Genomic DNA, 27,930 nt, shown 5'->3' on the forward strand with positions numbered 1-27,930 from the left:
TGTTTTCCAAGGCACACGGCTCATGGCTCAGACGTAAACACTGAAATTTAAGTAGACAGTGACATGGATTAAAGTGTACTAAAGCCACTTTAAAACTGGTGTCTCCACATTATCAGCTGTGAAAGTATCAAATTATATTGCTAACTTTTTTCTTCTGAGTGATTTACTTTTGAAATAAAGAATAGATTCAAACTTAGCACTATAAAAATTAATCTCACTTACTTGCATTTCCTGAATGGGGAAAAATGGGATGTGGTCCAGGTGACCAATAGAAAAATGACTGAAAACAGCTGGTACCAACAGTTTAAAGTCAAATCGGTATGGGACTGAATCACTGAACCACTGTATGAAACTAGGCAAATCACTTAAGCTCTATTAGCTCTGGTCTTCTCCATCTGTGATTAAAAAAAAAAAAAAAAAGGAAAACCACCCACCTTAGAGGTATTACAAGGATTAAATAAAGTAATACTATATATTGGGGATGTGGGTAAAATAGTGCCTGAAATAAAGGTGGTGCTCAATGGGAGTATGGGAGGATATGCATGAACCATCCTTAACATGAAACTTTAACCAATCAAGCCAACCAGTTTTAACACTTTCTAAATTTCCAAGCATACTACAATTAAACTGTCTGCCCCACATAGAGGCCAGATTATTCAACAAGTTACAGTATTTACTTAAAGATCTAACTAAAACATAAAGGCTTTAAATTGTTCATCTAAATCAAAAATGCTAAACCAAAGCTGAGAACTCAGCACCCTAAATCTATATCTCCCTTCAATCTCCACTAGATGATAAACTCCATGAGGGAAGGTATAATCTTTTTATTCACTACTATATATTATATTATAACCCTAGCACCGTATCTACTACATAATAGGCGTTTAATGAAGGTGTGCTCATAAACAAATGAATGTTCTTTAATCTTTTGTACCTCAGTGTCCTCATTAATGAAATGGGAATACAAGGCAACTTCTGCTACAAGGAACTCTAAGAAATATTCTCATTTGTCTGTTCTTGGGAAATGTTTTTATATTTATACTATTTTGACGCTGTTACAAATTTTATTACTTTTTAAATCTCAACTGCCAATTATACACTGCAAACATACAGAAATACAATTAATTTTCTTAGATTGAACTTGTATCCTAGATAAACTGAAGCTCTAGAAGTTTTTTATAGATTACTTAGAACGTCCTATATGCATAATCATGTCACCTATAAGACATTTAAAAAAATAAACATAGTTTTACTTCTCCTTTGCAAAATATAAGCTTATTCCTTTTATTTGCCTTAATGCACCTGGCTAGGACCTTCAGAACATGCTGAACAGAAGTTATGAGAACAAATATCCTTGACTTGTTCTGAACATTAGGTTTAAGCAGTCAGTATTTCACCATTTAAGTATGAGGTTCAACATAGGTTTAACAGACGCCTTTTATCAGCTTGAGGAAGTTTCCTTCTATTCCTAGTTAGCTGAGAGCTTTTATCACAAATTAGTGCTGAACTATGTTCAAATGCCTTTTATGTATCTATTACAAGATCATTTAGCTTTTCTCCTTTATTTTAATTCGGTGAATTACACTGACTTTTAATGTTAAATCTACCTTGCAATTAATTGGGATTAAGCCTAATTGGTCGTGATGTATTATTATATTTATATAGAGAGAGCTAGATTCAATTTGCTAATATTCTGTTAATAGTTTTTGCACATATATCCATGAGGGATATTAAGCCATAGTTTTCTTTTTTCATAATATCTTTGCCTGGTTTGGTATCAAGGTAATGCTGGGCTCATAAGTGTTTTCTGAAGATTGTGAAAATTTTGTTATTATTTCTTCCTTAAATGTTTGATAGACTTCACCAATAAAGCCATGTGGGCCTGAACTTTTCTTCATGGAAACACTTTTAATTACAAACCCAATTTCTTTAATAAATACAGGGTTATTCAAATTTGGTTTCTATTTCATTTATTTCAACTCCTTATTTCTCTGCTATTTAGTTTGGTCTTCTTCTAACTTCTTAAGACGGAAGCTTGGGTCATTGATTTTAGACCTTTCTTTTGAAGTGATAAGTTTCCTTCTAAAGCACTGCTTTAGCTGCCTACCACAAATTTTGACAGACTGTGTTTCATTTTCACTCAGTTCAAAATATTTTCCAATTTCCCTTCTGAATTCCTCTTTGATCTAAAGTTTACTTAGAAGTATGTTATTTAACTAGCAAATATTTGGAGATTTTCCAGGTATCTTTTTGATTTCTTATTTAATTCTGTTGTAGTCAGAGTACTCTCTATATGATTTCAATCCTTTTAAATTTGTTGAAATGTGTTTCATAGTCCAGGATATAGTCTATAGTCTATTTTGGTAAATGTTCCATGTGCACTTGCAAAGAATTTGGGCATAGTGTTCTATAAATGTCAATTAGATACAGTCCATTTATAGTATTGTTCAAGTCTTTTATATACCCTTGCTGATTTTTTTGCCTACCTGTTCCATCAGTTATTGAGAGAAAATATTGCAATTTCCAACTGTAACTGTGGATTCATCTATTGCTCCTTCCAACTGTCAGTTTTTGTTTCACTGTTATTTGATGCATAAACATTTAGGACTACAGAGTCTTCTCAATGAATCGATTCTTTTTTCATTATAAAATGCCCTTCATTATCCCTTGTCATAGTTTCCTTGTTCCTAAGTCTCCTTTGTTTAACACAAATATAGTAACTACAACCTTTTTATATACCTAGTGTTTATACAGTATCTTTTCCCATCCTTTAAAACACAGATACAGTGCTTGCTTCAGCAGCACATATACTAAAATTGGAACAATACAGAGAAACTCAGCATGGCCCCTGTGCAAGGATGACACACAAATTTGTGAGGCGTCCCATATTTAAAAGATAAAAATAAAAATAAAATACAAAGATACAAGTTAAAAATAAAGTGGGCTTCTTGTAGATACCACATAGTTGGATCATGTAACAGTGAGACCACTTACAATTTATTTATCATATACTTGGGCTTAAATCTACTATGTTGCTATTTTTTTCCCCTAGCTTTTGTTTCCTTTCCTCTTCTTCCTTCTTTAGGACTGAGGTGTATTTTTTTAAGTATTTCATTTCATCTTCAGTAAGGGAGCATTAGCTATTATTTTTGTTATTTTCTTAATGGTATGCATATTTAACTTGCCATAGTTTACCTCCAAGTAATCTGAATATTATCTGAAATCAATAACATAGACCAGATCTTAGAATTTCATTGTGATCAAAGGTTTGTTAGTAAAAGCAGGATCTCATTATAGCAAGTATCACTATAAAAAGTTCTATACAGGTAGCCTACAACAAAAATTTTCTTTTAAATTTCTATTTCAGAAATAAATAAGAATTTGGAAAACTAGTTAAAATGAGTTACCTACAACAAATAATTCTGTTCAACAAACAGATCCTCAGGCTCTACTCCAGAATATGTAACAATTCTTTAAAAAATTTTCCTTATTGAGTGCTATTAGGTAAGACCTTTTAGCTTTGCTCCAGTGTCTAGCATGACATACAGGTTCACCTGACCTTTCCCCACACGAAACATTTTAAAATCACCTCTAGAGAAATCCTTCAAAACAAGTCACCAAATTATAATATAGTATTAAAAAATAAAAGGCATTATATGCCATCAATTATCTCTAAATAAATTAAATCTTTTAACTTTCTAATTCACTATGGAGAGCTCCTGTTTTTTTCTCCAGGACCTACAGAGTTGTGACTTTCAATAATATGTATAATTACAAATTAATTCCATTATCTCAAAATATGAAAGTCTATTATGGTGAGAGTTTATCTGTAATAGTACTTGTAGCAGAGCTTAATAAATGTCTTCGTCTAAACCTCAAAATATATACTATTGACACAAAATTCAAAAGGGCCTTGGAAGTTATCTGGTATAGAGATTTGTTCTTAGATTCCCCAATAAGTCCTAAAGATCATAATGGGAGTCCTGAACTATTTTTCACCACACAGCCCATTTAAAATGCCAAATTGTGGAAGGAAGGGGTGTACAGCTGAGTGGTAGAGTGTGTACCTAACATGCACAAAGTCCTAGGCTCAATCCCCAGAACCTCCATAAAAAATAAATAAATAAAATTGAAATGTACTTTTAAAAAATAAAATAAAATGCCAAATTGACTTCACTTTTGGTAAAATTTTACCAACTCACTATAAATGAAAGGATTTCAACTCTACGTAGTAAAACTCACCTCATACCTCTCTAAAGCTCTAATTATAAAATTGGAGAGATAAGGTATTGCTTAAAATAAATTCAGTTTAATAGAAAACAGGGCTTGTAAAACATGGCCTCCCAGGGAGTGAAGGGAGAAATAAAAGACTGGGATAAGATTTAGTCCATTCTCCTATACAATAACTTTCCATACATCTCTAATAATTACTTACATGCTCCTGCTCAAGTACTTCCTGTAAAAGAGAAATACCATACAAAGCAATGTGTTCTAATTTGAAACAACTGCCAGACAACAGTTTTTAACCCTATTCTCAATCATAGAACTTCTTAAGAATGCAATGAAAACCATGGGCCTGTCCCTCTGAAAAAGACACATCCATAAACACGTATATACAAATTTTTACCTATCATTTTACAAGGCTCAAGAACCCTGACATCTGTTTGTGGACTCCCTTAAGTGACTCCCTTAACTATGGGGAAACAGATGTTCTCTTTCACTGATGAAGGAATATAGTTATATTCCTCTTCTCTATGAAGAGGAATGTGGATATAAGTACCAAAATTACAAATGCTCATATTCTTTGACCCAGCAATTCCACTTCTAGGGATTTACCAAGTAAACATACATAAACATGTGTGAAATGACATTATGTACAAGGATATTCACTATAGCATTGCTTATGTCAATAAAGATGGACTGTTGTCCATCTAAGTGTCCACAGATAGGAAATTGGTTAAATTATGATTAAGCTGTATGATGGAATATTAGGCAGCCTTGAAAAAAGAAAGGATAAGGAAGCTCTATATGTACTAATTTAATTAGCTCTATATGTAACAATTTCTAAAGTATTTTAAACACAAAAAGCAAAACACAATAATGCACATAATATACTTGTCTCTATTTTTTAAAAATGGATTGAGTGAATATACATATGTATTTGCACAGGCACACACAATATATACGTCATATGATATATACATATGAGATACACACAAACACATACACACACACACACATATTAAATACAAGAAACTTTTAATAGCTGTCACCAGGGAAGGAAACCAGATGGATACAGGGAAGGTAGAGAAGAAATGTCTCACCGTGTATCTTTGAAATCTTTTGAATTTTGTACTATGTGACTATATCACCGAATCAAAATTCTTAAAAACAAACAAACAAACAAAATAAAACTCTGTCTTCGACCCTAAGCACTTTTGCTAAGCTTCAAAACCCAGCTTTTCTATACTATCATTCTGTGACTTGTTCATAGTAATATTTTATCAGAATTCTTCTTACATTGTTTAACTAAGAAAAGGTCTCATCTTTCCACGCACAATCTGACATCAGAGCAAATTAATTACACTCTCTTCTTTTAGGCTTATAATTCCTTCACATCTCCATTTTTTTTAAATGCAGGGAGTGAATATACATATATATCTGTGCATCCTTCTTTTAAGTTCATAAGACTTTCACATCTCCGTAACTACTCTCAGTTGCATGCCACAGTCACACAGGTCCATGCCTCCCTGATTATAAGTGCCTCAAGAGTATACAGTGCACTCAGTTGATTTTTTTTTTAATCTTCTGGAACACCTATACACAGTATAGAATCAATAGAAGTTAGCTGAACTCAACTGCTGAAAAATCTGGGAACTTAAATTTCAATATAGCTATTATGTCTCTTTTTCTTCAACTTATCCAGATTATCACACAGGCAAATCAAACACCTTTTCGTAAGAAGTTGATGGAATATTTTGTGCCTTGATTCCAACTAGTTAATTGTTAATATAATGGAAACTGGATAAGTTAGTTTCGGTTTGATGCTAGTAGCTTCTGCCAAATCTGAATTTTAAATCTGGCTACTAAAGTTAATTAACATAACAATATATCCTTAACTAGATAGAGGTACCATCTCCTGATATTAGCTGGCCCTTCAGATTACATTTTAATTCCACAATTAATCCTAAATATTCCTCTGGAGTCAGGCAAAATAGGAATTAAATTAACACCAACTCTGGCACAGTTTGTTATAAAGTCACATATTTACTCTTTATAGAAAGAAGCAAATTTATCAGTCATACGGTCACATCCATTACAACAGATACCATCACCATGTTATCTTTATTAACAATCTTCATAGGACTTAATATTTGAGGCAATACTGGTTAAAATAAAATTCTAAAACAGCAAATTTGGAAAGCCACTTGCTGTTATCATGCTACAGTTAAACTACGCTTTGGTTAAAAAAAAAAAAAAAAAAGGCCATCCTATGTAACTCACCAAACTACATAATGGCTTAGTTCTTCAACTTCCTAGACCAATAATACTATTTGTAAAAATAACTGCAATTTGAGTTTTGTTACTAGTTCTTCTGCAGATACTAACAAAATTCGTAAGACTTCTAAGGCTTTTGCTGAATATGGACTAAAAGAAAAAGAATCATCGTTTTCTGGCTGCACTTTGTCAATGATAAGGATGAGGAGGGGTCAAGCTCCAACAAAAGAGTCAATTTTAATACGATCCACTTCTATGTATACACAAAAAGAACTGAAAGCAGGGGCTCAAACAGCTATATGTACACCCAAGTTCATAGCAGCATTACTCACAGAAGCCAAAACGCAGAAGCAACCCAAGTGTCCAGTGACAGATACATGGATAAATAAAATGTGGTACATATATTGGAAAAGTATTTGGCCTTTAAAAAGAAGGAAATTCTGACGCATACTACAACACGGATGAACCTTGAGAATATTATGCTAAGTGAATTAGCCAGTTGCAAAAAGACAAATACTGTATGAGTCCACTAATATGAGTTTTCTAAAGTGTCAAATTCATGGAAACAGAAGAGTAGAGTGGTGGTTGCCAGGGACTGAGAGGAGGTGTAATTGAGAAGTTATTGTTTAATGAGTATAGTTTCATTTTTGCAAGATGAAAAAGTTCTTGAGGGGGATGGTGGGGATGGTTGTACAAAAAAAGTGAATGTACTATACACTCAAAAATGGTTAGAATGATAAATTTTATGTTGTGTATACTTACCACAATTAAAAAAAGAGTAAAGTTTGATAACCAACCTCTTCCTTTATTTCCCTCATTGAGTTGGGATTAGGAAACAGACATCACTCTTTTTTAAAGAATATTTTAAGAAAAATACCCCACCTCTATTTTTCTGGCTTCTGTCTTTAGAGTATATTTAATGGGCAGAACAAGGTGCTTTTCTTGTTCCTTTGGTATTGCCACCCAAATTTCCAGAAGTCTATATATGCATAAAGAAGAAATTTGTAAAGAAAGAATTTTGGCAAGATTTTGTTCTAGCCTTTGTGCCTTACGGTTTTGTATTTTAACCACAATTCGTTCCTTGATAGTATTCATGCCTAAATGGAATTTTTTAGTTTTGTTTTCCCCTATCTCAAATATGGCTCCCTCTTTTGGTACAGATCATCAAAAATAATTTTCTTTTTTTTAACTTTTTTTTATTGAGTTACAGTCATTTTACAATGTTGTGTCAAATTCTAGTATACAGCACAATAAAAATAATTTTCTTAAACTAGAAGCACCCAGAACTGAACTGACTTCCAAGTCATACAGTTAGTTATTCAACTTCTTAGGAGGTACTAGGGCCAAAGCTAGATTCTTCCTATTTAAGTACACTTTGCAGCATATGAGTTAAAAAAAAAAGGGGGGGGGGGGTAAGTTAAAAGACTAAGATGTAACTATAATGAAATTCTTTTCTTAGCTCTATATCCCAAATTGCCCAGGAAATTACCAACTGAGTTTCTAAAACTATTAAAAACAATTAAAACTCTCTCTTACTGTGAGCAGTTGACTGTGAACATTATTCAGCACAAGGTTCATCTGTGAAGGGAATGGCACCTCTTATATCTGATGGTTAATGTAATATAACTATGTTCTATTGTTAAACAGTAAAGATAATAAGATTCTACAAAACTAGTGTAGGAGGAGTGGGAAGAAGCAAAGAGCCTGATTCATCATGAGAACCTTAGAAAATAGGCAAAACTAATCAACCAAATAAGAAGAGCTTTTACTAAAACTCCAGATTCCTCAGACTGCTCTAATCTGCAAAGGAGTGTTCCTTGGTAGAAAGCAAGAACAGTCTAAATTATGAAACAAGATTTCCCAGGAAAGTCGGGGTGGGGGGGAGCTGACCAGTGGGCAAGTGCTAGGACAAATGACTCTACAACAGAAGCTCTGTGGCCCCACACTAAGCCAAAAGCTACCCTCAAATGAACCAAAAATAACAAAAAGATGGGAAGGTAAACCTTCTACATGCCAGGCCAAAGTTACCAAATACTCCAGGAATCATTTTTTTTTAATGTGCCTAAAATCTAATAAAGGGATAATTGGAGCTAGAAAAGAACAGTCTCTTTCTAGATTAGGGAAACAGGGCAACTGGACTGTAAAAAGTCAAAGAGAACAGTCTAAGAAGTGCTTAAACATGGCTAATACACTAGGAAGCAGATTCTAAGCTAATCCATCTCATTACACACTACATACAGTAGTAGTTAGAATCACGTGAAACCTACCATCAAGAGGCACCTAGCAATTTGACACCCAAAGTAGAGAGGAAGAACAAGACAGACCAAGCCAAATCATCCCTAGACTCCAGTGTGAAATACGAAATCACTGATAATATAACCATATTTGTTTTCTTTCCTTTTTTAAAAATAAAGTTTTAAGAAACACTTCAATTTAATCTTTATTTAACTAAAAGTAAACAGAAAATTAAAAAATAACATAAATGACTAATAGGCATAATGACAATGACAACACTGATCACATGTAAGAAGGAAGAAATCAGATGAAAAGTGAAAACTCACAAGAGGAAAAACTAGATATGTATTCTTTACCCACTCTGACACAAGAGTTCATCCACACTTTATAAGTGTTAAATAATTTTACATTACTGACTGTGATAAAGAAAAATAAGGTATTACCACACCAAAATCCATGAGAAGACAAGAATTCAGGAAGGTAAGATCACTCAAAAAAATATGGTTTCTATTTGAGGGCATTTGCTGATTCTAAAAATTCTGAAGAGGCTTTTAAACTGAGCTAGCTATACTTGAAGAGGCCTAAGTGTGTGGAGAGAGAAGAAAGTCAAAGCCCAAGACCTGCCCAGTGAGGGGATTCTGGGAAACCCATCCTATACTTTAAACAAGCACAGGGATAGCCTCTCAAGATAACAGCCACCTAGAAATAAACCAGCCCTCATGAAAACTCAAAGGATAGGATTATGCAGATCAGACAAATTTAACGAGAAAATAAAGAAGTGGAAGGTATCAGAAGAAATAAAGAAGTGGAAGGAAATTTCAGAGCAAACTATCCCATATTCAGCCCTGGGAAATAAAGACCAGCAATACAGAAAACAGGGTAAGAGCAGAGAAAATACAGCAAGAAGGTCTAACATGTGTTTAAATGAAGTGCAAGGAGGAGAAGACAGAGAGTAAAAGGCAGATGCAGTATACGAGGAGACAATGGCTGAAAATATTCCAGAACTGATAAAAAAAATTAGCAAGCCACAGATTCAAGAAGTCCAATAAATTCCAAGCAGAGTAAAAGTAATTCAACCATTCACAAATATCTGCATATAGATGTTTCTAGCAGTTTTATTCCTAACTACTAAAACTTAGAAGTTACCAAGACGTTCGTTAGCAGTGAGTGGACAAATACACTGTGGTACGTCCAGACAATGGAATATTATTCAGTGCTTTTAAAAAAAGGAGAGCTAATAAGCCACGAAAAAGACATGGAGAAAACTTAAATGAATATTACTAAGTAAAAGAAGTCAATCTGAAAAGGCTATATACTGTATGATTCCAACTATATGACATTCCAGGAAAGACAAAACTATGGAGACAGTAAAAAATTTAGTAGTTTCCTAGGCTTAGGGGAAGGAGGGATGAATAGCTGGAGCAAAGAGGATTTTATGGCAGTAAAACTATTCTGTATGATAATATAATAGATATATATATCACTATACATTTGACCAAACCCATAAAATGTATAACACCAAGAGTGAACCCTAATGTAAACTATGGGCTTGGGTGATTATGTCAATGTAGGTTCATCAATTATAATAAATACACCACTCTGTTGGGGTATGTTGATAATGAAAGAAGCTATGCATGGGGGGGGGGGCGCAAGAGGTATATGAAAAATCTCTGTACCTTCTAGTCAATTTTGCTGTGAGCCTTAAACTGCTCTAAAAACTAAAATTTTTGCTAAATGTATATAGGTCCCCCCCAGAATATTCAGATGTAAACAAAGCTCAGGAAAATAATAAAGTAATCCAACCTAGACATAGCTCTCATCCCCACATCATAGTTCAGAAGATCAAAGACAAAGAGAAAATCTCAAAAATGGGCAAAGAAAATGTAGATTACCTTCAACAGAATGGCAATGAGACTAAAAATAAAAAGGTATAATGGAAGTCAGTGGACAACAGTAGACAATGTACTGAAAAAAAATAACAGCCAACCTAGAATTTTAAACCTAGCAAAAACACCACCATTCAAGAATAAAACCAAAAAGACATTTTAAAGCAGATAAAATGGGGAGACAATCACTGGTAGACCCACAATAGAGGAATTTCAAAGGATGTATTTCAGGTGAAAAAAAAAGTATTCCAGATAGAAAGTCAAAGATGTGAAAAGGAATGAAGAACAAAAAAAGTGGTAAACATGTAGGTTAGGCTAAATGAACATAACTATATAAAACAGATTCAATAATAGTCTGTGGACTCTTAAAATTAAATATACATACAAACAGTAGATACATGACATTTTTTTCATTTATCAAAACCCACAGACAGCACTGATTACAATAGCCAAGACATGGAAACAACCTAAATGTCCACTGATGGATGAATGGACAAAGAAGATGTAGTATATATATACAATGGACTATTACTCAGCCATAAAAAAAGAATGAAATAATGCCATTTGCAGCAACATGGATGGACCCGCAGATTACCATATTAAATGAAGTAAGTCAGAGAAAGACAAATTATCGTATGATGTCACTTTTATGTGGAATCTTAAAAAAAATGCAAATTTTATTTACAAACCAGAATCAGACTCAAGGACACAGAAAACAAACTGTGCTTACCAGGAGGGAAGGAATGGGGGAGGGACAGATTAGGAGTTTAGGATTAACAGATACACATTACTATAAATAAAATAGATAACAAGGACCTACTATATAGCACAGGGGACTATATTCAATTTCTTGTAATGAGCTGTAATGGAAAAGAATCTGAAAAAATATGTATGTATATGTATAACTGAATCGCTTTGCTGTACACTTGTTCATAAATCAACTACACTTCAATAAAAAATAAAAATTTAAGAAAAAAGAAAAAAAACCCCACAGAACTATACAACAGAAAGAATAAACCCTATTGTTAAACTATGGACTTTAGTTAATAATAATGTATCAATACTGGTTCATCAATTGTAATTGTATACACCACACTAATGCAAGATGTTAATAATAGGAGAAACTGGGGAGATGGGGTGGGAGTAAATGAGAACTCTGTACTAACGCTCAATCTTCTGTAAATCTAAAACTGCTGTAAAAAATTAATTCTATTGATTAAATATACATACATATATAATTAAAGATAAAACAATAGCATGTGAGGTGGGAGAAGAGTAATGGAGTTAAATCTTCAAGGCCCTTATATTGACAAAAAGGAGGGCAAAGGTACTGATTAACACTAATCTTTGATAAGTTAAAAATACATGTTGTAATTTCTGTAGTAACCAATAAAAAGTGTGTAACTTACAAACTAGAAGGGGGGAAATGCAATGTTAATAATAATATAACTGACAAAAATTTGAAGGTAGGGGATAAAAGTTATTAGAATATTTATTTATCTTTCATAGCAGAGAATTAATAAATGAAAAAAATTATTTCAAAAGAAGGTAAAAGCATCAGAATGATATAAGAAACACAAGGAAGATTTAAGCCCAAATATACATCCCTGCATTAAATGCAATCTTCCAATTAAAAGACAAGAGTTTTCAGACTAGATTAAAACAAGAAACTAGAACAGACCATGCCCATATGAGCAACAACTCTACTTTCATCTTCTTAATACTCCTTTCCAATTCAACAGAGATTTATTCAGTGTATACAATGTGTTGAGCATTTGAATAGTCAGAAATAAAGGCATCATCCATGTTCTCAAGGAGACAAAAAGGGGAAACAAATGTGTTATAATAAAAGTAGGTTATCAGGTGCTAATAATGCAACTAGATTGGTGAGGCTATGTGGAAAAGCTATACAGAAGAGGTATCTGGATTGTGCTTCGAAGAGTAAGCTGAAAGTTCATTTGACAAATAAAAAGGAATGGTAGAGGAGACAGCATAAGCCTGAGTACTAACATGACAGGTTAGGAGAGCAGTCATGGTTTGAGGTAGCAGAGCACAGCAGTGGGGAGGGGAAGCAGACAACTGGCCGTGAAGCTGAAAAGTTAGGATAGGGAGTTTTAACTTTACCCAGGAGACAATGTGGAGCCTTTAAAGCAACAAAGTAATACAACAATATTGGTATTTTTAGAACTGTAACTGGTGGCAGTTTACAAAAAGATGAATGGGGTAGAAGAGACTGGCTATTACAGTTACAAATGAGGAAGGTCTGGATTAAGGCAGCAGCAGTGGGACAGACAAATTCTAGAGAAAGAAGAGAAATGAGTTAATACCTGACTACATGTGAAATGAGGGTAGACTTAAATAAACACTAAAGTACAGATGGTTCCCAACTTATAATGGTTTCACTCACGCTTTTTTAACTTTATGATGGTGCGAAAGTGATACGTTCAGTGGAAACTACACTTCAAATTTTGATCTTTTCCAGGGCTAGTAATTAATATGTGGTACAATCCTCTCTCGTGATGCTGGGGCAGCAGTCAGCCTCCTGATCACAAGAGTAAACAACCAATATACTTAGAACCATTCTGTCCCTATACAATCATTCTGCTTTTCACGCTCAGTATAGTGTTCAATAAATGACATGAGATACTCAATACTTTATTTTAAAATAGGCTTTGTGTTAGATGATTCTGTCCAACAGTAGGTTAATGTAAGTGTCCTGAGCACGTTTAAGTAGGCTAAACTAAGCTATGATGCTTCATAGGTTAGATATGTTAAATGCATTTTCAACTTCCAATATCTCAACTTACAATGGTTTATCAGGACATAACCCCATTCTAAGTCAAGAAAGAACTGTAAATGAAACAGGTAAACAACAGAAAAGCAAACATAATAATAAATTTAGCAACAGTTCCTTAAAATCCACCAATATAATCATAGACTATTTTTCAGCATTTATGCTTACTGAGCATCTATGTTCTAAATATAAACACCTAAACACATTTTTTAAAATTACTTGCATTGATATGTGCAATAGCTAACACTAGACATCCATAACTCACAGCTTCTCACTGATACAATTCACTAAATGACCAAGAGAAAAGTATTAGTTGGTTAAAGATCCTTTCAGAAGTCAAATGTGATCATTTAAAATGATCATGTGCCAGGCTCACAAATTCATAAAAGGTCAGAAAAGAGATCTCTTTTTAAAAAGAAGACATCAAAAATTTACTAAGTAGTAATACTTTGAACTACATGGTCTTGCTTCAGGCTCTTATAAAGTGAAGGTTCTTACTGTACCAAAACAGACACTCCCACTTTTCATGCCTTCTCATTTTGCTATGCCTTTCAATACCATCAACATACTGCATAATCCTTTTTCTTCAATACAACTGAAACCCATAATGTTATTCAAAAAAGTAAGTTATAATAAGGAATCTTAAAAAAATAACACCTTAAACATTTTCCTTAAACTTAAAACATATAAACATTTATTCTGTTGCCAACATTTTGATACAGGCCTTTTGAGTTACAGATGCACTGACTGTAGTTTCACACTGTCTTACACAAACCACACCCACAATGCATCATCTACAATTTCCAGTTTCGATTTCTTTAAAAGTGAAGCAAGAACTTTAAAGATCCTTGCCAAAGACCTAAATGAAGAATTCTTCCAAATCAAAAAAAAATTTAATAAATTTCTATAGATACTCCTTATTGACTCACTTCATATGCAGTCTTTCCAACACAGTTTACTTAGTTTTCACAGAATCAATAATTCTTTCATTTTACAATCAATCATACATCACTGGTTAACAAAATTCTGTATTAAATTATAAAAAATTATGTAATTATAATACAAGTGCAAGTTGTCATGAAGTGATCCTTTCTAAGTCTACAAATCAACTGGTGGGAACAATGCAGTAGGCATTAGTCAGTATGTCTTATAAAAAGACAAAGAATGTTTATTAAGACTAGTACCCTGTTATGAAAGATCTGATTCACTTATTTCTTTCATTGTACTTGGGACAGTACCTGGCACAGAAAGTACTATATAAGTATTTGCTACTATATTAGCATTAAAATTCAACTAGGTAGATAACTGTGCACCCAAGGGTGGAATTCCACCTACTTTACACAGTCTCTAGAATCACAAACTACCTATATTTAAATTACCAAAAGGGAGTAGAACATGAAATATAAACTGCATTAAGTCCTCATTGAAAACATATGAATACAAGGTACAGTTAGTTTCACACTACTGGAGTGCTAGTACTTAAAGGAAGAGATCTTAAAAAAAGGATAGCTCACATATTAGGTCAACAAGAAATGAAGGAGATTCAAAATCTAATTAACCTATCACCTCAAAAAAATGCTAAGAGGATAGTTACAGGTCCTCCTGAAAAGTACCAGTTAGACTAGAAGAGGAAAGTCCTCCTTCTGTAGCTTCTCAGTAGCACATTAGGCTACTTTCCTCTATTATCAACTCACTAATGACAGAAAACATCAACCTCTTAAACAAAAACCACATGGTGTATCCCAAAGTGCAAAACAAGTGTTTCTGGCTTACCAGTTATAAGTTATATATGCTAGAAAGAAAATCAATGTATATAAATGCAATATACAAAAAACTTTTAAATTTACAAATAACCTAAATATAAGTAAAGAGCAACTTAAATATTGTAAGTATAAATTTAGTGGCTTGGTCATTTTCTTTTAGCATAAGTTTTGTGATGCATATCTAGTTTGCAGGTGCAAAATACTTGAGGCGACATGACAGAAGATCTATAATAACCACAAAGTTCAGAGACTGCAGCTACTTAAAACATGAAACACTTTTGTCCACTAGGAAAGAATCCACAGTGGCACTGACTTTCTTCCTTCTATGGACATCAAAAAGTACTGAAAGTGTTATGAATAGCTAGGAGAAACTCAAGAGACAGCCCATGAGGCTGCAGCAGTCCCACTAGATGGCACTATCACAGGAAAGTCACTCTGCTCTCCCACCTGGAGCAAGAGCTGAAAGTGCTCTTGATCTTTGCAAAACTGAAAGCTGTCATCAACACAGTGACATCGTCACTGCAATATTATGGTTCATAATGAGGAATTCAAAGCTGGAAGGAATTTATCCAAACGCACCTTTTCTCCCAGTACCATGGCCTCCTCCCCACTCTTCTTTCAAAACAGTGTATCTGAGAGATACCATGTCTTGAGGGCAAAAGAAGTCCTACAAAATGGAGATTTTGTTTTCTTCTTCCTAACTACAGGAAGAAAGCTACAGGATAATTTACTTGCTTTTTTTCTCTTTTAAGTTTCTTTGCTATGGGAAAAAAATACTGTCCTGCTAATCCTTGAATAACGTATTTATTGTAATCATTATACCTACCATGACTGGAAATATCAAAATAACATAAAATTAATGGCATAAAAACATTTGGATGTAAATGAACTTCTTTCTATACATATAAAGGTAGAACTGCCTATTAGACAGATAGATTGTGTTTTCTGACACCTTAGTTATGTGATTTTCAGTTGGGCCTGGGCAGCAAAATTCACAATGTCACTCATTTCCATAACTTATGCTCTACTCCATCAAAAGTATACTTGGATATAGCTATCATGAACCTAGAAACAGAAGGAAAGAGAAGCATCCTAACAACGAAGCCCAATGAGGTTAAATCACATACAATTTGAATACAAACTTACTTTTACTCAGTAGGTGACCATTTGAACACAAATTTGGATAGAGCCTTTTGCTGAATTCCCAAGTTAAAAGACACAACAAAGGTCACTGTTAGATAATCAACTGAAACAGAAATCAATTTAATACTCAAATAAACTGCTCATTTACAGTTGAAGCTACTTCACCTAGATCAGAAAATTTACATTTATACATGTAACTCAATATATAACAACAGTCAGGAGTAATGGCCACTCCAAAGTGCCACTGAAGTCCATTACTGAATCAAAGAGACTGAAGAAACCAAGAACCATGAAATCCTGTTCCCACAGTACCTTATCCCAGTTCTAACATATTCTCATCACAGTATCGTCTCTGTCTGCCACACTCACTCTCTCCACAGTGAGGGGTTGGAAGCACTGTATTGAGGTGTCATCCCCAACACCCTGCATAATGCCTAGTATGCAGTAGGAACTCAATGTTTGTTGAATGAACAAAAGCTATCAAGTTACTCTAGCCCACCAAAATTACGAGAGTCATCAAAGTAGCCAGTTCTCTCAACTAAACCTTGACAAATACCTCTTTTAAAAAGCTACTGACCAAAGCATGCTAGTAAGATCTACGGCACCATGAGAAATAAGATTTCTTGAAAAGCGCAGGAAGAAATATATCACATGACGTCAAAGATCAAAAATTCTCGAGTCTCAAGCCCAAGTAAGGCAACATCTTGAAGCTTTCAGATAAAATATCATAAATATATTTTACGTATTGTACTAAAATCATAAATATGTGTATTATACTAAAACCATCCTGTCAGAGCAGAGGGGTGAGGTAACAGGTACACAAGGATGCATAGGAAGCCATAACACTGCTTAACGCTTGCCCATTAATGGGGGCTTGATCTTATTTTATGCTTCTGGAACAAAAATAAAGAGTGAATAAAAAGGAAAAATAGGAGGAGAGAGAAAGCAGTCTGGGGGTGCAACCAGGAGGAATCTGCTGAATTGCAGATTTGAAGAACTGACAGACTTCACAGAGGCTGATTTTTCAAAACTCTACATGTAACTATCCAAAAAGTCCAATGTAATGAAGCTAAGCCAATACCTTTTCACTAACAGTTTTTATCTGTATGACTGAGGAGTTCTGACAAAAAGTGGCATAGACCCTAGATACACAGCCTGTTAGTGTCCTTTCAATAGGCCCATGGGTTTAACCTCTCTCGTATCAGAAGAGAAAAAGAAGTATATACTCTCATACAGAACATCTTCAAATGTACAGCTAAATGACTGGAATGACTGGTAGTATTTAAAAGTTCACTGGTACCATGAACCAAATCTTCTCCCCACTGATATCTACACTGATGGTACCAGTACGGTCTCTTATTGCTCTTGCGTTTTTAAATGTGTTTAAATTAGACTATGAGCAGTGTTCATTATTATCATTTTACTCACCTTACTAACACCAACTCCAGTAAACCTGGCCTCTAATAATTCCTGCCGTCGCGGGTCCAGGCTATGCAATTCTTCCATCATTTCTACTGAAAAAGAAAAAGCAGGCTGTGAGACCATAAAAGTTAGAACAAGAGGAACTGATTTTTAGATATAACAAAACTCGCAGTAATTATTTCATTAAGTGGTCACATACAGGTAAACCTCAAGTAAATATAGCATACAAGTAATACGCTACAATGAATTGCATCAAAAAGTAATATATTTAAAGTTATAAAGTGGCTCAAAAGTCCTCTTCTAAGGGTCACTTATTCTTCTCTAGTTCTGATTTAACAGCAAAAAAAAACCTCAAACCTTTCATATAATCTCTGTAGAAGATAAGCAAGGACTAGCTTACAAAAAGGAAAATTTCTTCTATAAACGTTTAAATCTAGGTAAGTACTTTCAGATATTTCTTTCCCAAACAGACAGGAACTAGTCCTTAAATTTAAAATATGAATCATTAATAATAACTTCAAAATAAAACAGCATGAATCAGAAGCTACAAATAACTTCAAATAACGCTATTATATACCTTCTTTCTCTGGAGAGCACATAGTAGCTTATGAAAAAAGGAATTAATTATTTCAAACTTAATAGAGAACCCATGGTAAAACCATCAACCTGCATTCACTCAGGAAATTAGTATAGCTCCATAACCATCCCTGTACAAAATCTTTTCCTGCCACTCCCTGGAGCAGTAGGTTTCTCCAGACATCTGCTTTTAGCACTCCTTCCAAGCAGGGAGGGGCAGAAGGACACCATTTTTAAACTCCTTCCATGACCAATTAATGCACAGGCTACTCTCAGCAAATACGTCCATCGTTTGCAAGAAATCAACTCTTGCAAAACCCATTGGAAACCTCTCTAATATCAAGTGTAAAAGGAACATATATTATATATTAGAACCCCTTTGAACACATTATTAAATAGTTATTGGAATGATTGGCAAGATTTAAAAGTTCGCTGAAAACGTGAATTAAACATTCTCCTCTGCAATCTAACAACTCCACAATTTCCAGAAACAACCCCTACTAAGTCCTCCAGTTTCATTTCCCTTCCTGGACTGAGAGCCTGGGGCAAAGGGGAATGAAAGGGTGGCAAATTAAAGTTTCACCCACACATACAAGTGCAGGTTAGAGAGGGAATTAGGAAATTCTCAGAAAGGTGGAAAGGCATCTTAAAAAAGAAAAAAAAAAAATTTTAAGGAGGAGGAGAGATTGAGGGAGTGTTTCTCCTCAGTGGCCTTCCTAGCGTCTCGCCCTGCCCTAATCGAGGCCGGAATGGCAGAGGTTGCAGCCTCCCTCAAGCCCCAGGGTCTCTCAGCACATTTCCTAAACCTCCATCCCCAGGCCTGGCCCGGAAAATGACGCCCCAGCGGTTATTCCATTTAATGTCAACTCATGTTAAGGAAAGATCCACTCTGTCTCATTCCAGCGGGGCCTTGGACTGGGATCCTCCCTGTAGCCCACAGCCGGGAAGCAGGACCGATGGGGCCTGGTCCCGGCGCCCCTCGCCTCCCGCCGGCTCCAAACTTTCCCCAACTCCAGGCCCACCTGTCACGGAGGGAGGGCGGGCCAGCTCTCCGGGGCGCCCGGGAGGCTGCCGGGGCCTCCAGCTGCCGAGCCGCCCCCCTCTCTCCGCCGGCCGCCGGCCCCACTCCCAGGCCGGGGCCGCCTGGGCCTCCCCCATCTTCGGCCCGGCCCCTCGGCGACCCGCAGCCCTCGGGAAGCCCCTCCCGCCTCAGTGCCGAAAAGCTGCGTCCCGGCGCCGGCCCCCGAGTGGGCCCGGGCTGCAGCCTCCTCAGCCGAGGGGGTCGCCCGGACGGTTAATGCCTCAGGCCCGGCGCCCTCCCCCGCCCGGGGCTCAGCCTCTCACCTGCCGCTGCCGCTGCCGCTGCCGCTCCACGCTCCTCCCGGGAGGGGCCCCGACCCGACCCGGCTGCGGAACGCTCTGCTCTCCCCCTGGGCAGGCCCGGGGCGGAGCCGGGGCCTCTCCTGAGCGCCGCAACCCCCCGCCCGGGCAGCCGCCGCCGGCGCCGGGCTCCACGAGAGGGCGGGCGGGGGAGGGGGACCTCGGAGGCCGCAGATCCCCGGGCTCGCGTACAGAGCCAGGCGCCCGACGCGGGCCCGGGCCCGGGCGGCCGCGGGGGGCGCGGGACCGGCCTCCTGGCGCCGGACAAAGGCCAAGGGAGGCGCAGAAGGGCCCAGGCCGGGCCAGGAGGTGGGGGCCTGCTCGGCTAGGGGCCACTCGGGTGCGGCGTGGAGGGCGGGGGGATCGGAACCGCTGGTGCCCAGGACCCGCCTCCGGCCCCTTAATCCGGATCGGTTCGGTCCGGATTAGTAGTGATCGGTGTAAACACACTAGTGAAACCGCGTGTTTCCTCGCGAGATTTGCACGGCTGGGAGGCAGGGGGGGTCCTGGGGGGGTGGGGGAAGCGCCGACAGTGGGGGAGGAGGGGGAGGGGACGAGGAAGGTGGGGGGGTCCCCGCTGCCCCGGCGCCCCGCCTCCTCCAATCAGCGGCCGGGCTGGCGGGCAGGGGTTAACCAGGGGACCCCGCGCCGGCGGAGGAGGCCGCCGCCTCGCCGGGCGGGCGAGGGCGGGCGGACGGGCGGTGCCTGCGGACCGGCCGCCCCGAGACCGGCCCGGGCCAGACTCCCGGTGCCCCCGCTGCCGTTTTCGTAAAACCAGCCCCCGCCCCGCAGGACCGGCCCCAGCCGAGGAGATTGGGCCGGCGCCCTGGGTCGCGGACCGGGGCCTCACCGCCTGGGCTGATCGCTTCCCTGATCCGTCTCGCCGAACCCTGCACCCGCCTAATCCCTCGTCTCCACGAGTTTGGGTGAGAAGTGGGGTTGCTCTGCCCAGGATGGATTTTAGAGGAAGAAAGCCCGTGAGCCGGAGGACCCCGCCCGAACTTCGCCGGAGACGCCCAGTTAGTGAGTTCGCGGTGCCCACCCGTGTTGACTGGCTCTCACGCCACGCCACTCTCCAAACCCACGTCCCGCTCCCAAAATCAACACTTGCCGCCATGGAAAGCGGACAGCGCTTCACCTCTACATACCTGGTTGGCAGGGCGTCTCCAGAGACAAGAGATGCCCTGAGATCAAGGCTGAGCCCCCACCCCCACCGGGATGCTGCCCTCCGGAAGGGGGGGCACTGCCCCAGAGGAACTCTCCGGTGCACCCAGAGGGAGGTTCCATTTCAACCTCTGATTAAAAACAAGGCCCTCTTGGGTACTTAGGGGGCTCTTAAGGATAGGTGCTAGAATGGAGAAAGGCCTGTCCCTCACAGTGTCTACTGAGGAATGGGAAATATAAAAGAGTACAGTAGCCCGTGCAGTAGCCCCTGCAGCTAGGAAGACTTCTTGCACTGGAAAAAGCTCCCATTCTGAACACCCAGCACCAGAGAGAAAAATCACATTCCCCACCAACTTCTGTGAGCCATGAGCCAAGACACTGACTTCAACGCAAATACCCAACTTTTAAATTTTCCTCTGATGCTTCCTCGATCAGATGTCTGAAGATGACTTAAGGACTACAAGCGAATCACAAGGGAAACATTCAGACATTGAACAACAGCCTTGAACTTTTCCAGGGGATAGACTTCGAGTGGAGTTTCTTTTTTTTTTCTTCCTTATTCTTAATTCTTACTTTGTTAATGGAACACAGGCCTGCTGAAAAGGCAAAGGATGACAATTTACTTTCTGTTAGTTGTCCGGCCTTCCATACCCTTGGGCAAATTCAAGCACTGTGGAAAAACTCCATTCAACCTAGAGTCCCCTTGCTTTAGATCCCTGCCAGGTTGGGACGTGCACACACAAATTTCCAAACATAATAGTGTTTGAAGGGGAAGGGAGAGCAAGTTCCAGGCAAAAGGTAGGAAAAAAGGGCAGGATGGAAGACTATCAAGAGAGCAGGAGAACCAAGAGGTAGATAGTGTACATACGACTTGCCTTTCACTATGACACACAAAAAAAGCAAATGAGGCAAGCTCTGTCACAGTGTATGATCAAGAAAGTAGTTCTTTAAAATAACAGTGGAATGTCTCAAATGAGGGGAAAAGAGATTAAGAGAGAACACTGGGCAGACTTAGAGCTGAGTTCCAGTCCAGCCCTTCCACAGACAAGCTGCATGGACCAGTTACCTGAACTCAAGCTTCACCATCCTAATCTGTAAAGGAGTTTGTACTAGAGGATTTCCTAAGAATTTTCCAGTTCTAAAAGACTATGATTCCTGTTTTTGAAGTCATTTTTTAAAAAATAAAAGTAATCTTGAAATTCAGAAAAAGATGAGATTTTTAGTTTCTCTTTGCCTAGTGCATTTCTCTCTGTCAAAGAACTTACATTGTCATAGGTCTGTTCACAGCCCTACTCCAGATTTAACACTCATCCCAATAGGAATTGCTCCTAGGAATTTAATAAATTTGCTTACCACAAAGATGGGGTGCTTCTATTTATTATAAGCATCATATAAGTAAAAATATCAAATATCAACAGGGAAAAGAACAGTAGCTGGATAATTTCAAAATAAATTCTGTTGTTGTCTGATGGTTCTTCTTACAATGTGATTTAACCTTGGGTTCATGAACCAACTTGTTTAAAGTGTATTTGATCACAGGGCAACTTTGTGAGGCTCAACTTGTCATGGGCTGGCAAATGGTGACATTCCCCATGCAAAGTCCCAATTACTGTCAGCTTCCGAAGGCTCAAACGTGGATTTATCTAGATGTGCATGTTGATTGTGTGGTCCTTCCTGCCTTCAGAGTAGTGTAAGACAAGTCCTCCAGGTTCATGTTCATAGTCACAGAGAGGACCATGGAGCTTGGTTGGACATACCTCAGGCTAGTTCTGGTGTTCCCCAATGTGTGCTCTGCAGGTTTAAAGCATAAAAAACATGCTTTAAAGGGAGTGGGTGTAATTGGTCCTTGGGAAACTCTGGGTTAAAGTTAAGTGAAATCCTTTATTTCAGTAATACCTAAAGCCTGAAGTATATAATATGCAGGTGACAGTCTCCAGGAGGGGTATTCAGTATTTTCCTATTTGGTTTGGGAACCAACACTCTGGTTTTTTTGTTGGTTGGCTGGTCAGTGGTTTCAGGTACTTCAGGGAGAGGTGTTCTGAGAAAGACACTGGGGAGATGTAAAGTAGTTTAGCTCCCTTTTGCCCTTTCACCTGTACCACACTAATGCTTGTCCACATCTTCTTGAATGTTTCATAATATCCCCTGTCTTCAGTAAAAAATGGTGGCATTTACTACTGAGTAGGTTGACAGTGGTTGGGGACCTTAACTCATAGCTTTTCTAAAAGGAGCCTGCAGTGTGGTGGCTAAGAGGACAAACTTCCTCGTCAAGGGCTTTGGTTGTCATCTTGGCCCTGCCTCTGCCAGCTGTGTAGCCTTAAGCAAGATATTTAACTTCTCTAAGCCTCAGTTTCTTTATCCATAAAGTGGTGTTAAAACCTCACAGGACTGTTGGAGAAAAAAAGAGGTTAACATCGTGCCTGACAGAGTAATCCCTCAATAAATGGTCCCCAGACTTCAAATTTCTGCCAAGGATGTATGCATTTGTCATTAGATTGATTTGGCACCACACAGTTTAACCTCGGAAACCAGGATGTCAATGTACTGAGTTGTTTATGGGGCTATTTGCCTTGTAACAGAAAAAGGACTTGATGTCTCTTTACATTTGTTAGGGGGAGAGTAGAGAAGATGTAAGTCATCTGGTCTGTTTATGTTCTTCCCACACCCTTGAGAACTGAGGGTTTCTAATGGTGCGAAGAAATAAGGAATTTTGTGAAGGCAACATTTCCACTATAAGTTCTGCTAGGTAAGGCAATGTAGAACGTCCAGGCACTGGTGGTTGGACAGAACCAGGTTTTAATCCTGTCTCTTCACCTCTCAGGCTCCTCATCTGAAAACTGTGGCCAGCATACCTCATTCCATGAGTGACTTTAATTAAATTGCAAACGTGATGGGAAATGCCTTGCAACTGTGCCTGATGTACAGTAGGTATCTAGTCAATGTTGTTTCCTCCCTTCTTCCCCATTCCTAACAAAATGGGAAAGCACCTGGTTGCCATGAAAGTACAGTATAGACTAAAAAATTTCAGATCTCAGTGTTCATAAGATTCTCTGCCAATCACCCTCCTATCTCTGGTTTTTCATACACTCTTTCTGCCCAACTTGCTTCAGAAACTCTTCCTGGAAAAGTCTCCTTGACACAGTATCAAGTCATGCATTCTTCCCCACAGCCCACTTATGCGAGAACAATCTTCTTATTCTCCTGGAGAGCACCTCCCTTCTCTAATTTCCTCTTTCAATTCCCTCCCCAAGTGTTATTTTTTTAACAGTTGTCTTTTCCTTGCATTATGTTCCTTCTTCTCAGCAGCTGAAATGTAAAATAGACAAATAGATGGGCAAAGAGAATAAATGCCACTTAAATGGAACAAGCCCCCTCCCCTGACTATCGAATCCTCCATATTGATCTTCCTCCGAAAACGTCAGGATAGAAAACAACAGTAAACACATTGCATCTGTGGAAACTGGCAAAGTATATTCTGTAGATCTTTGTTCTTCCATTGACCTGTCATATTAGGCTTAAGTAATCAACCTTGAGAGAAAGGGGGCCCAGGCCCCGTGCCCAGAGGAGAAAAAGGGGATCACTGGGCTAGTGGTAGGAGGTTGGGGATGGTTGGCCCAGAAAGGCAAGTCAGAAGATGGGCATGGTTTTGTATAGCCTGAGTTAACAATGAATTTTATTTGTACATGGTTGAAAGAAAATCAAAAGAAGATAGTATTGCATGACACATGAAAATCATACAAAATTCTAATTTTGGTGTCCATAAATACAGTTTCTTTAGAACACAGCCATACTGATTCCTTTACTGATTATCTGAGGCTGATTTTTCACTACATTATCAGGACTGAGTAGTTGTGACAGGCCAGCAATGCCTAAAATGTTTACTATCTGGCCCTTTATAGAAAAAGTTTGTCAACCCCTGCTCTAGGCCAGGGCTTCTCATTGGACTGAGCATACAGATCCCTTGAGCATCTTGGGGGAATGGGGGGGGCCTGAGAGTCTGCATTTCTGTGGGCCCCCGGGTGATGCTGTTGCTGCTGGTCTGCGCACCACACAGGGTATTGAGGCTCTGAAGGGCTTGTCTGTTACATTAGTAGCGAATGCTCTTTGTGAATGCTTTCTAAGTACAGTGAGCAAATTTCTAAAAATATAAAAAATTGGAGTGTAACCCGTGATAATAACCTCAATCGAATTTTCCACATTTCACTCCATTGTTGCATCATGTGATAGCCTGAATAGACGTGGAAATGGATTTGCCAGCAACCTCACAAAGGCCACAGAGATTGTCGCCCCAACGCTCTTATGATGTGGTGCTTCCTTATATTTGCCTTAAACTTGTCAGTCCAACTACAGAAGGGCTTCAGTGTCCTGGTATCCCAGAATTTGGAAAGGTCTGAGTTCACTGATTTATCCAAAATGGTCTTGATTTTTCCAACTTCAGGCAAGTCCTCTCTCAGCTCTTTCTTCAGCGACCAGTGCTTCTCAGGGTGATAAACGCCTGGAGAAGCGGCCTGGATTCAAATCCCAGCCCTTCTATATAAACATTCTGAGACCCAAGGATATATGATTCTGGAGCCTCAGTTTCCTCATCCGTGTAATGTATGTAAAGCACTTGGCTGGATTCATGGCAGGTGTTTCTAACCTGAAAGCATCATAAAACTTACATCCAAAACCTGCTCCTTGCAGCTGACTGATTTTAACAAATATCAATTCCATTCTTTCATTCCATAGATTAAAACCCTGCAACTATCCTCTCTTACACTACTACCCCCAGTGCCTCCACTCCAGGCTCACTGGTCTGCTCCAAACTCAGGGCCTTTGCACTTACTATCTCTCTACCAGGAACACTTGCCACCAGATACCTAGCAGGTGCAGACACATGTTATTACATTGCATGAAGTATGTCCTATCTTCTGCATATGTGTGATAACTGTATAGAGCTGGCAAGTAGCTGCCTTTCTGTGATAGAGTGAGAAGAACCTCCAGGCTCTTTCAAGAGAACCATGCTAGGCTTTTGAGCAGAAGAAAGTGAGAAGGACAGTGCGAAAAGAGAGCATCTCATCACAAGAAAAGCCCATTTTTTTCTGTTTCTTTCATTTTGTATCTATATGAGATGATGGCTGTTCAGTAAACTTATTGTGATAATCATTTCATGATGTAAGTCAGATGAGGATGGTGTACACCTTAAATTTATACAGTGCTGTGTATCAATCATATCTCAATAAAACTGGAAGGAAAAAACAAAATAAAAATAGATAAAAAGAAAGGGCAGAGCCCCAAAGCAAATCCTTGCTCTCATGTGTATGCTGGTGAGAAAAATGAACAATAAACACATAATTATACATCAGAGGTGACGGGTACTATGGAGAAATAGGAAGCCGGGCATACACATAGTGCTAGACCCCAGTGGTGGCAGGGATGCTACTTTATAAAGGGAGGGTAGCTGCTCTCTGATTATGTGGCATCTGAGCAAGTACCTAAATGAAATGAAGGTGCAAACCTTGTCACTGTTGTGGGGAAGAGCCTACCAGGCAGAGAACAGTGAGTGAAAACGGCCTGGGGCCAGAACTGACGTGTTTGCAGGAGGCGGGCTTGCCAGGCACAGCTGCAGGGTCTTTCTGGGCCTGCGGGGTTTGCACGATAGGGTGAGGAAAGTTCCTGCCACTGAGCAGAGCTGAGCACACAGGCAGACCAGAGTTTCACCAGGGCTTCGGCATAACAAGGTGCTTTGTGCTGTAGTGAGTTTCAATGTCTTGAGCCTGTGTTTAATGCCTAATCCCAAAGGGTAAGGATTATAACAAAAAGCACTTATTGAGCATTTATGGGGCAGGCACTGGAATAAGAGCATGTTCATTATCACATTTAATCCCTTCAACCTGGAGGGCGGCCGACCAGGCAGATGAAGAGGAGGAGGGAGCACAGTGGTGTCACAGCTCGTGGGCCGCTGGGGGAATTCTCTGAGAGGTGGTCCGGCTCCAGGGCCACTGCCCTTTGCCCTGCTGGGCTGGGTCAGGGGCACCGAGGACTCAATTCTGCCCCTCCTGGTCCTCTCCAGTTCCACCTGCTCCTTTAGTTTGGTCAATTAACTCTAACATTCTGTCATCTCGTTCTGGTTTCTTGCTTCATTACCCCATATTTATTGTGTTCCAAAACTTTCCTACCTGGCAGTTAGCTTCTGCTTCCTCTGAAGGCTTAGACATGGGCAGTTGGTTAGTTACTTAGGTCAGACTCTTACCAAACTCATCACCACCCAGAATCTGGTTCTCAGTTCTTCAGGCTCCCCTTACCCTAGTTAATCCAATTCAGGAAGAACATCATCAAAATACCAAGAACGGAATTCAACCCTGGATGCCAATTTGTCCATTTTAAAAGGGGAATGTGACTGCCAAGTAGCAACACTGGTCAGCAGACTCTCCTCACAGGAAAGCTACTCAGGGAGGCGAATCACAACTGGAAGACTCCTCAGTGAGCAAGGAGAAAGGGGATAATCTTAATGGCTCCACTGTGTGCAGCTGTACTCAGCTGCTGTTCCCAATTCCTCGAAATAGGGCACTATCTTCCAAAAGGACAGGAACAGGACATTGGGTCTGTCTCTCTCATGGAAAGACACCAAAGCCCTGCTTTAAAAAGCTCCCCTCTCTCGGACTCACCTCTTCTGAAACCACATGGTATAGGATGACATTTTCTTAGAAATCTGGACCCCCCCATTTTTAGTCAGTGCTGCTGCTTTGCAGGTGGCTGCTCTCCTCCATCACTGTGGAGCCTTCCAAGTTTTGATCTCCATTTTTGCAGGTATCCTGGCAGGGGCTCAGGTTTGAGACTGAGCCTGTTTTCCCTAAAACAAGTTTTAGGCAAGTTTTCCTTAAAACAGTTGCAACAGGGAACGAGAGGACAGTACAGCTGGCCCTGCACATGATCTACAGCCTCGACTGCCTATCTATGCAGCATCCGTTATCATTGGGAGGGTGGGTCCATTTGATCCAAGAACCACTGCCCCAAAAAATACTATCTCAATGTGAAGCTATCCACAGACTCTGGCTGTTGTTTCCCTGGTCTCCCTGTGCTCTCTCCT

General features: G+C 39.1%; 1 protein-coding gene and 1 non-coding gene across 4 annotated transcripts in view; one reads left to right on the forward strand and one right to left on the reverse strand.

Moving 5' to 3' along the window:
- TLK2 (tousled like kinase 2) overlaps positions 1-19,995 on the reverse strand; it is a 101,514-nt gene extending 81,519 nt beyond the window's left edge. The window contains exons 1-2 of one of the 3 annotated variants that reach the window (XM_031468832.2): positions 19,662-19,995; positions 17,748-17,830 (exon numbers count right to left, since the gene is read on the reverse strand). In XM_031468832.2, the coding sequence (XP_031324692.1) occupies positions 17,748-17,828 (81 nt within the window). In that variant the 5' untranslated portion in view covers positions 17,829-17,830; positions 19,662-19,995. Of the gene's footprint in view, positions 1-17,747; positions 17,834-19,661 lie in introns of all 3 variants that reach the window. The other 2 variants (XM_031468830.2, XM_031468831.2) reach the window with 2 other exon arrangements.
- On the forward strand, positions 2,787-2,893 carry LOC116158055 (U6 spliceosomal RNA). The gene has a single exon (XR_004142280.1). It is a non-coding gene; the product is annotated as a U6 spliceosomal RNA (small nuclear RNA).
- Positions 19,996-27,930: the final 7,935 nt, after the last annotated feature.

This window comes from Camelus dromedarius, chromosome 16 (assembly GCF_036321535.1).
Source record: "Camelus dromedarius isolate mCamDro1 chromosome 16, mCamDro1.pat, whole genome shotgun sequence".
Taxonomy (NCBI): Eukaryota; Metazoa; Chordata; class Mammalia; order Artiodactyla; family Camelidae; genus Camelus; species Camelus dromedarius.